Source organism: Struthio camelus, chromosome 18 (genome assembly GCF_040807025.1).
Source record: "Struthio camelus isolate bStrCam1 chromosome 18, bStrCam1.hap1, whole genome shotgun sequence".
Lineage (NCBI taxonomy): Eukaryota > Metazoa > Chordata > Aves > Struthioniformes > Struthionidae > Struthio > Struthio camelus.
This window is the reverse complement of record NC_090959.1, coordinates 18,683,649-18,700,784: the sequence shown is the minus strand read 5'-3', so window position 1 is coordinate 18,700,784 and position 17,136 is coordinate 18,683,649. Positions and strand designations below refer to the sequence as shown.

Below are 17,136 nucleotides of genomic sequence, written 5' to 3'. Positions count from 1 at the left end.
AGGGCCGCTGGGAGTTGTAGTCCCGCCCGCCGCCCGCCGCCGGGGCCGGGGCCGCGCCGCCGGACTACAGCTCCCAGCGGGCGCTGCCCGCCCGCCGCGCGGCACGCTGGGCCGCGCCCTCTGCCTGCGCGCTCGCCTCAGGCCGCGGGCCCGGGCGCTCCCCGCGCCGAGCGGGAGCGGGCAGCAGAACCCAGCCGGGCCCAGCCCGGCGGCCTGCGCGGCTCCGAGCCCCGCCGTGCCCGGTGGCTGCTCTGGCTGCCGTTTCCTGAGGCCCCCGGGGGGCTGCGGTGCCCCCGGTGCGGGTCGCCGGTGCTCAGCCTCGGTAGAGGTGAGAGCGCTGGCTGTTGGCGGCCTCCGCGCCGCCTGCCTCACCGCGGTGCTCCTCGCTTCGCTCGCGCTTACAGTCTAATCATAACTGAGCCTGCTCGGAGTTTCGGTTTTTTATTTTTTGAAGAAAAGCGCATAGCGCTTTGTAAAACATGCAGCGAAGGAACCCAGCGATTACTTATAAATTAAGAATGGAAAAAGGGCATGTTTTGGTAGATGCAATAAATCTTTATTACACGTTGTTTTTTAGGATCACTTTTACATTCCTAGACAAAAGAGATGATACAAATAAATATAAGCTGTAAAACCTATGGACAGAACTATTGACAGGTTCTTTGTCTACAGATCACCTAAAAGAAGGTCAAGATCAGTGTATCTCCAAGGGGCTGCGAATTCCCATAAAGACAGCTACACCCAGGAGGAGACCCTCGGGCACTTCATTTCAAACGGAAAGAGGGAACTGAAGAAGGTAATAAGCACCTAGACCACAGAGCATTAAACCCACCATCGTACAGCGCAGCGCAAACAGGACGAGTGTTCTCACTCAGTTCCATCTCAGTGTCTAATTACGGCTTTTGCAGGTTATGGTCTTCCGATTTGTGTATTAACACAGCAGAAACAGACCCACAAGAGTCACACTGCTCTTTTTAAGCCCTGGTGCATGGTAAACATTATAGATGAGAAGAGAGGATAGATCCAGTTTAGAGGTGTCTCTCTGAAAGTTGGCAAACACTCTGTTTTCAGTGGAGGCAGACTTACTACATCAAAAGAAAAAAAAAAAAAAACCAAAAAATACTCTTGAACAGAAGCCTGATCTGTATAATGCATCGATGTAGTCCAAAATGCCAGGCTAGATGTGTGTATTTTTGAAGATTCAAGCAGCATGCATATATTTTTTAAAAAGCCATCAGACCTATATTAAGAATTTTAAGAAAGTGCTTTAATTCTTACGCTTCGTTTTCACATGGTGCTTGCTCCCAGAGCCAAAGACCTACTTTTACTGCATGTAACTTTTAAAAAAAGTTAGATCCCATTATACAGATCAGAGCAAAAATGAGAAGGATATTAAACATTCCTGTGAAGAGACTATGATTGCACACACTGTCCAAGGGCCTCTTCCAGGAGTCTGCTGGATTTCCTGTCTTTGGCTGTTAACCTGCAGGAAGCCCAGATGGTTCAGATAACACCCAGAGAGACGCAAACTTGGCAGGATCATTTTTTAGAAACTTCAAGCCAGAACTCAGTGCGTTTTGTTGGGCTATGACAATATATTTTATCTTAATATCATTGCCACTGAGTATCTATTCACGGGTAAGTCAATCAACATGAGAATCTAAGCTTCTGTAACAATCTGAGATTGCCCATGAATACACTAACCACCTCTCTATCCACAGCTCCGATTTAAATACAGTGACTAAACATCCAATTTTATTATTTTTCCATCCTATTGAATTTCTTTCACCTTGCTAATGAATTTCTACAAAATTAAAAGCAGAGCCTTTCTGACATATTAACCAGCTAGCTTATTAACACTAAAACAAGAACAGTTTAGGTTTGCACTGTGATTTCCACTGTACCAATCCTGCCACAAGGGGAGTTTTCAGCTTTTAATATCAAATTCCCTATGGAAAAGCAGTGACTGAAGTAGTGCACACATGTGCAAACACCATTGTGTCTGTGCATGCATATTCATATAGAAACATATGTGTACATATCTAGGTACACATATGTGTATATGTATTATGTTGCCCCTTGTTTCGTTTCCATTTTCTGAGCACTTAAGCCGTACAATTATCTTTTAAAACGCTGAAGTACAGAAGATTATGTGCTAGAGGGAAAGAAGATGACACTACGTTATGCAACAAGAGCCAATTAAAAGACTCTTCGTACACAAACAGTGGACTATAGAAAGAAAGATTAGGCCAGGTTTCCATTCCAGGTTGAAAGAAATTTGTCCGATGGCTACTCTTTCAACTATAGGCAAACTCCTCTTTCCTCCACCAAAACTAAAAAATATATATTAATCTCGTGATCCAGAAAAGTACTCCATGAATCAAAGCAGCTGAGTCAGAATTTAACCCGGGCCCACCTGGGCAGCTGGCTCACCGAGGCATCATGCCCGCAAGATGCAGAGGTGAGCTCTGTGCTGAGTGTTCAGTTCTTTCTGCTCATGGGAGTCAGATACAATGGAGTTCTCCAGCCTGGACGAAGTCACTCAGTGGATACTTAACGAGCACACAAGGTAGAGTCCATACATCAGAGCATTTCTAAAACCAGGCAAGTCCTCATACACTCACACATGTCAGTCTGGAGGAAGTCATCAGTGAGGGAGAGGAAACAGGTAAAAACATTCATAGGATGACAGCCAACAGCAACCAGAAAAAGTAACATCCCAAGTCTCAATATACAATGAACTAAAACTTACAACTGAGCTGTGAGACACTAGACAGGAACACCTTACTCTGTCTTCAACAGGGCAGTTCCACTTCCCTCTACCCTGCCACACAAGCCTGCAGCATTACAGCAGCCTGCTTATTCATAGGGAAGCTTTAGGAGGAGGCCATCGAAAGCAGGAGTTCTTCCTCCCTTGTTTCAAAGTACAACCCCTGGAATTAATACCAGATTCCATTACTCAGACTCAGTTACACAGGGCCTTCACTCCTACCAGGCCCCGAGTGGTCCGGGAGGTGGAAAGGGAGAAGTTCTAACGTGGAACAGGCGAGGCACAGAAGGTACCAAATACTGAACCTCCTTAGACCCCAAGCAGAGGGACCATACTCACAAGAACAGTGCACTTAAAGATAGCTTCGCTTTATGGTGCTATGCTCTTTACCCAGCCTAAAGGGGAAGAGTAGAGTCAGCCCTATGAGCCTGCTAGGAAGAAAGCTCCAAGCCAATGCTACATTTCATATGAACAGTGGGAGATGTGAGAAAATGGCCATACATCACCCCACAGTTCAAAGACTCAGCATGGGTACTGGTTTCAAATGCCAGGGGTAAAGATGGAGGCAAGAGAGAGGAAGATAGCTGTGGAGCTGGCACTGGTATGCAGATGTATTCGTTGACAAGGTGGTTCCTATTGACGGGGTAAGGTCTGTAGGAGGTCAGTTTAGAGGAGCTCTTAACTTATGCCTGTAAACAAGTAAAGGATTTCAGTTTCTATTGCTTCCTTTCCAGAGAGCACAAAGATGCTTCCGAGACCCTTCTTTGTTCTAGGTTTCTGAAAGGGAGGCACAGCTAGCTGTGAGCACGTGATGACAGCTGCCATCCTGACTGCTCAGACCAATGTATTAACCCCAAATGATGATGCCAGTCTTTTAAGCAGGAAGAGGAAAAAACTAAGCACCTACTCAAGTTTGGATACACCTTCTGCTTTTTAACCTCATTTCGTTCTCACTATGAAGTTCTGTAGCGGTGGTTCTGTTGAGATGACTTTCAACTCTGTCTTCTTATTGCCCAACAGCAAAAAAAAAAAAAAAAAAAAAAAAAAAGCCCAGCGCAGCAAAAGGGCTAGTGCAGAAGGAGAGACGGTGATGCTGTGTGAGGTGATCCCCATGCTTCCCATTGCTTCTAATACACTTTAACGTACCTCATGCATTTCTGATTTCCTAACTAAAAATCTGTTTCCCACAGAGGCCAAATGCTGAATTGCAAGCACATATCTTCCTGTGGCTCAATGCACCTGGACTGGCACAAGTCAGTTAAACAGCAAAGAGGCCATCTCCAGGGGAAAGGGCTTGGAGTCTGGCTGGGAGTTCTCTCTGCAGGTTTTTACTTGACTCTGCTCTCAGAAGGCAAAGGCTGTTCACGCCCTGGAGAGGAATTGCTGGTTTTACTTTGGAACCAGCCCTCGTGACTGTGGATAAAGCTGAGAACTATGGGTGCCTGCTGAAGAGGATCCCCCTGATTTCCTTCCAGTTTTAGGCCTGAAGAAGTAAAAATGAAAAAATAAACAGAAAAACCCCAACAATGTCACCTGTTACTCATCAAAATTAATCTCCCAAGAGCTGACAAATTTTTACTGGATTTATTCTCTAATCAGCCTCAGCTTTCTCCTCTGTCCTAGGTTCCCCTCTCTCTATCTCTGCTTTACAGCCAATTTAGCCCTAACTTTACTGACAAGAAGTGCAGAAAAGACAGCAACTGGATTTGTACCTCTACTGTTGGCTAGTCTGCTTACTAAAGATTAAACTCACCTGGATTTTGATTTTTTATTTGAAGTGCTCTCAAAGGTTGAGGCATCTACCTGTATCTCATCTTCATCCTGCAGAGCAGCTTCTAGAGCAGCCTGAACTTTGGGAGCAATGGCTGGACCCTCGTAGTCTCTAGTTGTTCGGCTGGGCATGTCAAGCTCCAGTAACACAATATTCTCTGCCTGAGAAAGTAGAAGCAGAATCAAGTCTGCACATTTTCATGCACGTTAATTCTTTCCCTCCATAAGTTTGTTCTAAAGTACTTAATAAACAGATGCAAGACACTAAAAATTTACATCCCATAGAAGAACTAACAATCCTCAAAGATTCACATGCCCCTGATCAGGGAAATGAAGGCTGTAACCACATTCGGGCTTACCCTGTACCGGGCTTCTGGACGAATCATCATGGACGTCCTGGCGTGCTGGCTCAATGGCCTCTTGTATCCTACAGCAGACACTGGTCTTTTCATCATCTGCTGGTTACTGGAGAAACATGGATACTCAATCTATTACACAGCAAAACCAAAGACTCCTCTTTGAGCATATGAGCTAAAACAACTGCAAAACCTACATAGGAATATATCCCAGGTGGGCAGAAACTAACAAGGCTGCATTTCCAGGGACAGTCCTCCACATTATCTTCTACAGTCAGAGACAAGGAGGTTAAGAGAGTTATCCTGTGCTATCTGTCCCCCACACAAAGCAGAGGATTTCTACATAGTACTACACAGAGCACACATGCATTCAGTTGCACCCAATTTTCTAAATTTGCTCTAGGGGATTTCCGGCGTAGAGGATCAGGATCTATCCACAGCTCTTGCACAATCATTTCTGAGAGCTTTCTTATTTAAAACAGGAAAGAAATATGATATGGATTTATGCTATTCTAATGGTGAATGCAGTATTATATCTAAATTACATATAATTATTGGGATCATCTAGAAGAAAGATGTTAATCTTCCAAGAATTTTCCTAACCCTACGTTCCTATTTTAATCAATCTACTAAGAAGAATAAAATCTTTATTTGATAATATAGTAAAAAATTAAAAACTTTGGAGAGCGCCTGTTTAAAATCCCAATTCGATCCCTCTGTTGGGGTAACTCTGGACAAGCTGAGGGCTGGCTTTACATGACCTATAATGCCATCCTAAGTAAAACTTTAGGAGTACACTCACTCCAGACGGGTTATGGGATGCAGTTTCCACTGGTCCTCCTCTTCATCAAAGAACGATCTGTTCATGATCTTATTCTTTTCTTCCAGTGGAATAAAATTTTCAATAATCAGGTGCCTGTAAGCAGAATATACAAGAAAATTAACAGATGACCTTCCCCACTGCTCCTCTCCCGCTGACTTAATATTCGTTTTCTCATGTTTAAATCTTGTTCTACAAGCATGTGGAACGCAGTCCCTCCTTTCACTCCCCATCCAAAGAAACCATCTCTGTTAGAGTTAATGGCAGGCAGGGAAGTCATGGGACTTACTTTAGCTTTAATTCCCTGGTAAGCTCATTCTGGGTCTGTTCCAGTTCCTGACGCTCCTTGATGTGCTCCTCTTGGAGATCATGGATCTCTGCCTTCACAGCTTGCAGCTTGGAAAATAACTGGAAGAAACAAGACGAGCCAAAGTCATAACTCTTCAATGTTCCTCTCAGTTTCACATATAGCTTGATATTTTCCTAACCCACTGCACATGGAATCATTTTCTTTTTACCTTTTTGAGCTTTTTGGTCTTTATGTCCACCTCTTGCTGTAGAGAACTATAGGTCTCCTTCAGTTCCAGAGTTTCCTCATCCCGACTTTCCATCTGTTGTTGGATTTCTCGCTCCCGACGTTTCTAAAAAACGTGATATGCTATAGTAGAGACTACAATTATGCACCTGACACACATGAAACCTAAACTCAAGATATTTTTACTTCCCTGGGATCCAGGGCTTTTGCTTTAGCTTCTAGTTCTTCCCATCTCTTGCCTTATAAATACCAGAAGCATGTGCTCTTCTTGGTCTTTATTATGCTGAAGGGCCTATTGGAATTGTCATCAGATAGTGTGAGTAAGTGCTTGGGCTTCAATTAAAGGAATTAAATGCTGTGTTTAGATTCTTTTTTTCCTTTTTATCAATTCACGCTATGCATTTCAATTAAGCAATCATCAACAAAAATGTGTAACAGAAAACAAACTTTTATCCCACAGTAAACATCTCTCCCTTGAGCTTACTGCTGAACTGTCACTCTCTGGGGTCTTTCAATTAGTTCTTCACTCATAGATATTTCCAGTCAAGATAGGACATAAATCTTTGATGTGAAAAGCTGGAAGAAAACTATTATGAACCTTTTTTACATATTTCATATAGCAACAAGAAGGACACAAGCCCTTCCCCTTTCTTTTGCGATTAATGATTGCCATTAAGCTAATTTCAGGATTAATCTTGGGCAAACTTGTTTATAGTTCCTCCTAACATAATGTTTCGTGAAAGTTCTGCAGCTAGAATAAATGTTCTTCCCTCGTACCTGTTCTGCAATTTCCTGCCGTTTCTGTTCCAGGATTTTCTGCTGTTCATTTGTGTGATCCACAATATTTTTCCCTCCCACTAGAAGTTTGCTTTCCATTGCCTGAAAGAAAAAAAAAAAAAAAGTTTTTCTCTCTCAGTGACCATCCAATCAACCCTCTCTGGAGAATACAACTCTCTCCTGTGTATACAGCTTCTTTATGAGGGCAATTCCCTTACTTAACATCCTGTTTAAGTCAGCTGCTTCAAAAATTACTATTTTTTTAAATTCCTACAAAAATTGTGGCATGAACAAAACAGTAACTTGCTTAAAATTACACACTGCTGCAATGTATGGCAAATTTGAAGAACTAAAACGCATGCTCATGTTAAAAAAAAAAAAAAAAGTTTTAATGATTCATTCCAGAATGAAGTATTTTTGTTCTATGGCTTGTAAGAAGATTTATAATCACATTTTATTCTGCTGATGGCTTACTTAACATCCTACGAGAACAGCACATAAGAACAATGAAGCAACTTGTGAATGTTGAACTACAGAATTAATGGTGCAAATTAAAATAATTTCAACTCCTATCTAGAAATAGTTTATTTTAAAATCTTCTGACCTAAGCATAACTCATCACTGTTTTGAAATCTTTTGAAATATCTTTCCAAACTGGGAAACCTGCCGTTCTCCCCATAAACCTAAATTCCCTTCAAAAAGTCTGACAAGCAAGAATTCTACCTTGATTTTAGCACTCAACATTTCTGTTGCTTCCTTCTCTCGCCTCAGGTCCTCCATTTTCTTTTCCTTCTCTTTCAGCAGTCTCATCTTTTCTTCTGCTACCAAGCTGTGATCCTCAACAATAGCTTTCTTTTCAATCTCCAGCTTTTCTTGTTGTTCCCTCCAATAGTCATCTTTGTCATCCCCGTCATCCTCACCTTCTTCAGTATCCTCCTCCTCTTCCCCACCATCTCTCCTCCTTTCCCTCCTCTTTCTTTTGCCAATAGACCGTTTTTCCAATTGTGCCTTTAGTCGAGCAATTTCTTCCTGGAATTCTCGTAGCAGGGCATCCTTAGGATCCTCGTTCACTCTTGGCTTGTTTTTGATGTTTTTGGCACGGTTGGCATATCTCAGTGTTGTAAGAGTTTCCTCTACATTGTAAGAGGCAGGGCCTATATTGGCCACCATCACAGTCTTGGCATTGCCACCTAAAGAGTCTTGGAGAAGCCTAGTTAGTTTTGAGTCCCGGTATGGAATGTGTGTGCTTTTGCCATCTACTAGGGCAGATATAACATTGCCCAAAGCTGAAAGGGAGAGATTGATTTTAGTAGCTTCCTTCAACCTTTCCCCCTGCGCTCCAGTCTTAGCTTGGCGCTCGCTGCCTGCAAGGTCTACCAGGTTAAGTTTTCCGACACGGATGTGGTTCTCTCCATCAAGTCCTAACTCACTGCATTCAATAGTGATCACAAAAATGGCATGAGAACGAGAGCTGTGCTCGTTCATGTTGGTGGCGCCAACAGAGCGGTTTTGGTTTCCCACATTCATGACATGCTCTATCTCTTTGACACTCTTTGTAACAAAGGAGGACAAATCCTTAACATATACACCTGTGTCTGGTCTCTCTTTCAACTCCAGCCTCTTGGATTGATCCTTTGATAACAAGTCTCTGATTTCTTCTTGGTATATCTCCAAATAAGAAGCTCTAACTAAGTACTGTTGATTTTGCGATCTAGAGATGTGGGTGAAGATGTGGTCAAATGAGTTGGGGATGACCCCTCTTTTTTCAGGATCACCACGCACTCCTTCCATGGTATATGTTTTCCCTGTCCCAGTTTGCCCATATGCAAAGATCGTCCCATTAAACCCTTGCAAAACAGAGTCCACAAGAGGTCGAAAGGTCTCATCATAGAGTTCCACCTGTTTGGAATTCCAGTCATACACAGCATCAAAGGTGAAAGTTTTAGGCAGTTCATGAGACGTTCCCCTTGGATTCTTCACTGAAACCTGCCCTAACTTGACATCCACATTAACAACTTTTTCGTATGAAGCAGCCTTCTCTTTGCTGTTCATTGGCCGGCATCGTACCACCACCCTAACAGACTCGGAGCTCTTTAACTTGGACATGACAGCAGGTCTGTGGCTGGCGTGATCTGACCAATGGATGATCCAGGGCTAGAAACCTAAAAAACAAACAAAGGAGGAGTATGTGAATGCAGTTTTCAGCAGATGACAATTTTACACAAAGCCAAAGATTCAGCTCATCTCTCTGAGCAGCGTTTTGCATTCATTAACTTGTGAGGGATTCTGAAGCATAAAACAAGGTACAAGACGAAAACTTTAGAAAGCGCTGAACTGACACAGTATCATTTTACAGAAGCCTGTCCATCAATCAGTATCGTTTATACAAGCTATGCTGAAAAGAATCCTCATCAAATCACATCTTTACAGCTGGGAGAGATCCTTTTCTTGACCCTTAGAACAGTGGTAATGCTTTTTAAACCTTTTAAAAAAAAATTAGTGCTTTGTCATGGACTCCCTTTGTGGTCTGGTATTAGCTTTTTGTTTTAAATCTCACACGGTGAAAAACCAAAGCAGAGTCGCTCTTTCCATATCGTTCAGGATGCAGCTCATAGGCTCTTGAAAGGAAATCGGCCAGGTACTTAGATCAAGCGTTTCACCTACCCACCAGAACTGGAGAGAGATTGTAAAACAGAAATATAGCACTTTCAGAGTTCCTCTTCTTAAGCCTCCTGTCTACTGAGGAAACATTTTCTTTTTTATGAGACGTTTATATTGCAATAATTTTGCCAATCCCCTTCACATGTTATGTGATGTATCATCAGGACCATCCAGCCACAAAGAATCCTGTCAAAGAATGAAGTGACAGCAGATAGTTGCTACACAAAAATATACACACAGTCTTGCAATCCAGCTCACTGCAAAGGAAATCATTAAAGCCACCAAACGTAGCACAGTATTCTAACACTAACAAATATCGTAAAACAAAGCAGTAAGAGGAGTAAATTACCCCAGTGAGGTGGATGCCGAATTCTGTTGGCAACTAAGAGGAATATTTCCACCACCTAGTTTAGCTAAGCTGCAATGCCTGTTACTGTAGAACGCCTGTTTAGTCCGTGTTGTTGCCACTGCTCAGGATTATCGTTTCAGTGCTGTAAAGTCAATTCTTTCACACCACAAAATTCAAAGTCACTTCTAATCTTGCCCACGAGGGGGACTGAAGTGAGATGCATATTCTCGCCGGTCTCCGAAGTCTGGCTGCCTCTGATGGGAACAGTTCAAGGCCCTGCGCTCTCTGCATCCCTCGGAGCCACAGAACTCCTGATCTTTCTATCCCATTTCCAAAACTTCCTTGTCGATGTTGATTATGCATTTCTATCTGTTGCAAAAATACCTTTAGCATACTTAAAACAGAGGGCAGCGTTCCCAGCTTACATTCAGTAGAGAGTGGAAGGGAAAGCTATAAAGGTGGAACAATCTGCATTATGTGTTGTCCATTCCTCAAGCACCCAGAGGACACCAGGGTGTGATGTGGACGTTAGCCAGGATTTGCTCTTCTCAGTACGCTTTAGAAGGTCATTTCAGCTCCTTTCATATCACTTCTTATAAAAATTTCATAAAGCTCTCAGTGATTGGAGCCCACCCTATTCTTTCTCTAATAGGATTGTCCTAATGGATGGGTTCTGCAAACTAACACTAGTATCTTCCTCAGCTAGAACTCTCATGCATCTGTTTTCATGGCGAAATTGAAGACAATCATATTTGCCTTAGATATTTCAAGGAGAACTGCTTCACCCAGATCTATGCTATTATTTTTCTTTTGCCAATATACTTTGATTAGAATCTTCCATAAAAGCCAGCTCTATAATGAAGTAAATTCCACAGTCCTGCTCTGGTGCACCACCTGATTCAGTACCATCTGGTTTACAGGATTCAGCATTAGTCTAAACTCATGTTGCACAAGATCCAGCTCACAGATCCATGCTGTAAAGATGAAGAAACATGCTGATGCATTCCCCAGTCATTAGCACAGTGAGCTACCATTTAAATCGGAACAAAAAGACTGTGTTATTACTCAGTGATGGCCTTACATTAAAGATCTAGAACTGCACAGCTTGTGAAACGCAATGAGAAGATTCCTAATAAGCTTTTTTTTTTTTTAATGTATTTTTCAGGTAGGATTTTGAATACTTCCACAAACTGCAAGTAAACGTAAAACAAATACACACTGGAAATGCCAGGTAGCACTGAAATGTATTCAGTTTGGCCTCCGCAGGACTTTCTTGCTGTTCCACTACCAGCTGAGTGTGCAGCAAAACCAATGCATTCTGCCTGCTGTTTTTTTTTTTTTTTTTAAACTCAATAATTGCATGTTGTCTCAGGAGATCTCAAATGAAGTGGCAGAGAACTTCAGGAGCACAGCTAGAGGACTGAGAAAGAAACCAGCACATTTCTACCCCAAAATCTCTACCATCAGTCTTCACTAAAAAGTTTAACGTCGAGGCAACGACTAAACATATTTAATAATGTGTTTGGAAACCTCAGGATAATCTTCAGAACTTCCTCGATGTCACGAGCGAAAACTACTCGCTCCCTTGTTATAACCACGGAAGCATTTGGTAGTTAAAGAGGAAGGTGCGGAAGGTGCATTGAGGTGACCACATTGGAGAACAGAAAGTGCTTTACCAGTCGCATAATGAATTCAGTCTACTGTAGGAATCTTGGATTGCCACTGAATAGGAAACAGAAATACATTTCCCTCCTGACTGGCAGCTCCAGATAAAGAGGACCTTATTGTCTGACCCACAAGGAATACGTATTTTAGAATATGAACGGAGAAAGAAAATATTTGAAACAGGGACAAGACTTGCAGAAGTACAAAAAGCAACTCTCCCTCTACTCATCGTGAGTAATTATAAATACATACAAATATATACTTATTCCATATTTACCTGAGATAATCGTACTGGTCCAAATACACAAGGGCCAGGTTTTTTTCAGATAAGCTTACATAACAAACGAGGCTTCACTTGCCTGCACTATTACGGTGAACGTTCGCATTGGCAAATACTCAAATTAGGCATGAGTTCTGAAAAGAGGAGCCTTTATTTATTATAGTAAGGTTAATATCCAAAATATTATTTAGATAAGGAGTACAGCTTTTTTAAGAGATGCTGGCTAGAATTAAACAAACACAGTTAACTTAAACTCCCAGTAGTCTGCTTTTTTTCAAGATTATTCACAGTCACCTGGAAGTTAAAAGAGAAATATCCAGCACGTGTCCTCTCTGCCAGCACTGGCAGAGGTATGTATTTAACAAGAATTACGATGTACGTGTATTCCCCGTTCCTTTGGGTATATCGCATTAATGTGAGCTTGATAACCTTTTGCCATTTTTCCCCATTTCACTTGCCAGTCTCTTTTCAAAGTCACAAAAAAACTCATTTCACCCCAATTTGGGCTATTTTCATAGCAACCTATCATGAAACATCTCCACTGTATTTAGCTACTGCCACAAACAGTTTACTGAAAGTATAACAAACTGTTTCTTCTCAGACTTACTTTATAAATCATATATTTGGGTAAGAAACAATTTAGTTTGTAGCATTTATATTGGCCAAAAAGATTGAACTGCATGGACCAGGTGGAAAAGGACTGCCTAGAATAGCTTGGAAATTAAGCGTACTACAGGTCACAGTACCATTTGTTCTTACGCTTTAGGCAAGGATTTTCTTTTGTGAAATTATTAAGTCTAAAGCAATCTGGATCAGTTCCCTAAGCATCTTAATCTGCTAGATTTCAAGGATGAGATGAACACACTTTAAAACGTATTCCAGTTGACCAAAAGGGGAAGACAGGCGGAAATCAAAGCATTTTCTTTTCTTTTCATGCAACACGAGACCATACCTGGAAAAATAAGCCGTGCCACAATTTGACTTCAAGTTAGTTTAAGCTCATCATCAGAAAGTTTCAGACGTTAGAGCTGGTTAGCTCAGCCGGCCGGTGCCTGCGGAGCACCCGGCTCTCAGGAGGCCTCTAGCGCTACTTACTCAGCCTCACGTTCAACCTCACACGGGCTGCAGTCCCGAGGCCGCTCCGCTTCCTGCTTTGAGCTTGAAGATCTGCTCAGGAAGATTTTCTTGGTAGGTCGCCTAAATTCTTACCTCCTATTTTTGTGTATATCTCCGGGTACTACTTAAACAATTCCATTGCTTTCTTGCTCTTTAAATCCTTCAGATATTGTGGGCTTGTTATGTCTTTGCTTAATTGCTTTGTCTTTTTCCCTTTATTCATAAGCCCATCACCTCTTCTTTGTTGTTGTTCTCTTCCAAACTCCCTCCAGTTTCTCCCTAGCACATCACCAAGGACTGAACAGGGTACTCCCAGTGCAATTGCCTGGGCTAGGCAGACGTTTGCCATCTCTCTGCCCACACCGCATCTTCTGCTACCCTGACACTGTAAGCCCTTATTTAATTTGTTGCCTGTAATCATCTTGGTTTGTTTCAGCATCGCTGCTTCTCGGATGCCACCCTCCCACAGAGAGGCCATAGAGTTACATAAACCCCAACCCCATGCGCGTTCGAGGTTGTCGTTTCAGTTCTGGTGCAAGTTCAGCTGCGCTTCGCCGGTCGGCTCACAGCTCTGACGCCCCGCGCAGCAACCGCGCGAAGCGCCAGCTCTTCGGTCGGCACCGCGGCCGCCTCGCCTGCCCAAGCGGGGAGCAGCACCCGCGGCTCGGGTGGAGGGCAGCGCGCGGGGCGACGGCAGCGGGTGTCGAGGCCGGCCGAGCCGGGAAGGGCCCCCGGCACAGCCGCCAGCCCCTCGCACGCTGCTGCCCTTCGCCGGCCACGCGTGGCTTACGGCTGGGCGCGAGCACGAGGGAACCGGCACCTCCCTCGGCACGCCCGGGGCCTCGCACCGGCCACGCAGCCGCCGCCCTCGCGCAGCCCCAGGGACACCCGCGCCCGCCGTGGGCCAGCACACGCGTGCGCCAACGGGGAAAAACACAATCCCATGGGCCGGCACACGCGTGTGCGCACGGGGCCACGCGTGCCCCCCGGGGCTGGCACACGCGCGTGCACGCGGGGACAGACGTGCCCCCCCCGGGCCGACACACGCGCCCCCGGCACACGCGCGTGCACGCGGGGACACGCGCCCTCGCCGGCGGGCACGCGCGTGTGCCCCGCCGCACAGGCCCGCGTAACGGGGCCGCCCCCCCCCCCCCGCGGCACACGCGTGGGCAAGGGCCCGCGCCGCCCCGCGCCTCCCCCCCGGCCCCGGGCGCAGCGAGGCCGGCGGCGCCCCGCGCAGGGGGCCGGGACTCACCTGCGCCGTCACCATGGAGCCCCCGCCCGGCCGCCTCGCTCCCGCCGCACCGGATACGGCGGGGCGGGCTCGGCCCGCCGCCCCCCCCGCGCACTTCCTTGGCAACGCGCGCGCCCGCCCCCAAGCCATCACTTCCTTAGCAACCGCCGCCCTGGCAACCGGCACACTTCCTTAGCGACCGGGCGGGGCTGGGCGCCGCCGCTTCCCTAGCAACGTGCCCCCCCCCCCCCCCCGATTCCCCGCACCCCGGTGCCCGGATGGAGCGGGCCGGGCCGGAGCGGGAAGCCGGACCGGACCGGGCCGGGGGTTGGGGCGGCGGAGGGGGGGTTCTTAACGCACCCCCCTCCCAGACGGGGCCGGACGGGCCGTCGCCGCCGAACGAGACGCAGCGCAGGCTGCTCCAGGCAAACCTTGGCGGTGGGGGGGGGGGGGGGGATTTCAGTCCAAGACTCCTGAACACAAAGCCGAGGTCCATTGTGCTTTACGGTTAAAAACATACCACACTTTCTTTATGTTTTCTCTTAATGCACAATATTCGCAGTAAGGTTTGGAAAGTCTTATCTCGCTTTGTGATCAAGGCAGCCCCGATGGCGTCGTTCAAGACCGTTACACTGAGAAAAACACTGATGAAGCTCGTGGAGACTTTGGTCACCTCCATCTTGCTTGGGAAAATCGCCATTTTGTGCCGATTCCCCACGTTCGCTCACCTTTATAGTGCCCTTGTTTGTTAGGCCTATGTGGCAAAGAGAGAAGAGGTGACCTTAGACGGCTGAACGTTTAATAGCTTCCTTGCAGGAGATAACCCGTCGTGGGTTTGAAATCTATTTGTTTGCCCCTGTTGGGAAGGAACTTTGTAAGAAAAAAATTGAATATGCATGATGACCAGCTGTGTATAAACTGGAGGCTGTATCGGGATGAGGGGTCTCTCCTGCGGGAGAGACCATTTTGCCCAGCAAAATAAACTCTCCGTAATCCTTGTGCTTGTTCTGCATGATTTGTCCACGATTGCCATGCCTGTGAAAAGAAGTAACTTAGGTGGTCCTATCAACATAGGATGTTTCTAAGATTCATGGCAACCCAAGTGGGATCATAGGCTGCCTGAGATGGGAAACCTTCAAGTGAAGATGCCTGCACTGGCATCTGGGCAAGTTCACCCTGGACGCACTTGTTTGGGGTTTTCTCATCCACTGGCATCGGAAAGAGTCGACATCACGGGGAACACACAGGGTGGGATCAAGCCAGGAACTCCTTTGGCAGACATTTGAAATAATTGGAAACATATAGATGGTACCAAGATCTTATCCAGGAAGCGTGTGGTAAGGAGGAACGGCCAGCATATACCCAGGAGGGGATGCCCACTGCGGTACAGCCACCCGAGGGTTCCTTCGATCAGGCAAGATTAACATTTATGTGGCTCCATTTGGAAGACTGTCCACCAGGTCAAACGGATCGTTGGAATGTATGGGACAATTTGGCACCCGATTGTCCCAGAGGTCTGGCAGCAATGACCAGCTCTAAAAATTTTTCACAGGTGCCTCCCTCTTACTCTACTGATTTAACGTCATCTGTCTCTGTCACTTTGCCTGCTTTACCTGCACCTCCCTCTATTCCTGTTCAAGCTCTCATGATATAGCATGTAATGCCGAATCCAGATAGGCAGCCCAATGCAGCAGGAGTTCCCCCATCCCAGCTCATATCCGTGTATGTTCACCAGCCTTGGCCATGCCAGGATCTGGTGTTATGGCAGCAGCAGATGCTGAGATTGCATGATGACCCTGAGAAGGCTGCCTGAGTGATATCAAGAATTATTGCAGGATACCACCCCAACTGGGAAGATGGGCTGATACTTTTACAAGAGCTGTTTAAAACAGATGAAAGGGCAGTAATTCTTGAAAAAGATGCAGAATTAGGCCACCAGGCAGGGGGAGGCAGGCAGTCGTGGCTGCAGACAGATCCTGGGTGGGACATGAATGATGATCAGCAATGCCAAATATGTAGGACAGCTCAGGAGGAATTACTCTGGGCCCTAAGAGAACCTGGTCAAACAGGGGTGAATCGGACGACAGTTCAATAAACACGTCAGAAACCTGACAAACACCCCTCTGAATATGCGGCCCGTCTTCAACAGGCCCTATTACGACAAGGGGCATGACAGACTAGTTCCAATGAACCACTTATGGCTAACCGGTTCGTGAACTAAGCCGCTATAGACATCCAAAAATACTTCACTACATGCTCCTGAACGGCAAGGGAAACCCTCACAGAAGGGAATCTCTATAACTACTTTGGTGTTTAATGAGAGATGAAAGGAAGAAGAAAAAAAAAAAAGCAACAACAAAAAGGCGAAGAAGCTAGCTTACTTACAGCAGCTCTCCAAGCCCCACGTGGTATAATAAGAACAAGAGGAGGCAGGGGCAAGGCAGAGGACAGGGATTTCCCATATCCAGGGAGCGAGGAGCCCTGGGTCCGAGAGTAGACCTGGGTCCCACGTCATGAGATTGCTGCAACTACTGCTATCAACCCAGACACTGGAAAAGAAAATGTCTTGTAAGATCGAAGGGTACTTCGCTTCCTTACGGGAACAGTCCACTATAAACCCCACCAGGGGCTACTGGTGGATACCGGAGCCACCTACTAAACGTTGAATTGGCCTATCAGCCCGTCATCCAAAAAGACGGCAAGTATCCAAGGAATTGAAGGAAGACCCTAGATCCTACCTGTTACCAAGCCTCTTGAAATAGAGATTAGTAACCACTCCTTCTGGCATGAATTTCTAATAATG

At 45.5% G+C, this 17,136-nt stretch overlaps 1 protein-coding gene and 1 long non-coding RNA gene across 4 annotated transcripts; one reads left to right on the top strand and one right to left on the bottom strand.

The window, feature by feature from the left end:
• Positions 1–93: 93 nt before the first annotated feature.
• On the top strand, positions 94–4,528 carry LOC138061513 (uncharacterized). The gene is made up of 3 exons (XR_011135320.1): positions 94–328; positions 673–796; positions 3,961–4,528. It is a non-coding gene; the product is annotated as an uncharacterized lncRNA (long non-coding RNA).
• Positions 4,020–14,428, bottom strand: KIF3B (kinesin family member 3B). Of its 3 annotated transcripts, none has more exons than XM_068912519.1 (9): positions 14,355–14,428; positions 7,752–9,190; positions 7,029–7,130; positions 6,235–6,357; positions 6,006–6,124; positions 5,699–5,812; positions 4,900–5,005; positions 4,524–4,702; positions 4,020–4,253 (listed from the first exon to the last, which is right to left on the bottom strand). In XM_068912519.1, the coding sequence occupies exons 2-9, from the start codon at positions 9,132–9,134 to the stop codon at positions 4,160–4,162; spliced, it is 2,220 nt and encodes a 739-aa protein (XP_068768620.1). In that variant the 5' UTR covers positions 9,135–9,190; positions 14,355–14,428; the 3' UTR covers positions 4,020–4,159. The 3 variants fall into 3 exon arrangements, with proteins under 3 accessions (XP_068768620.1, XP_009667718.1, XP_068768621.1); XM_068912520.1 differs by having other exon boundaries at positions 4,130–4,253; positions 4,574–4,702; XM_009669423.2 differs by lacking the exon at positions 14,355–14,428 and having other exon boundaries at positions 7,752–9,277.
• Positions 14,429–17,136: the final 2,708 nt, after the last annotated feature.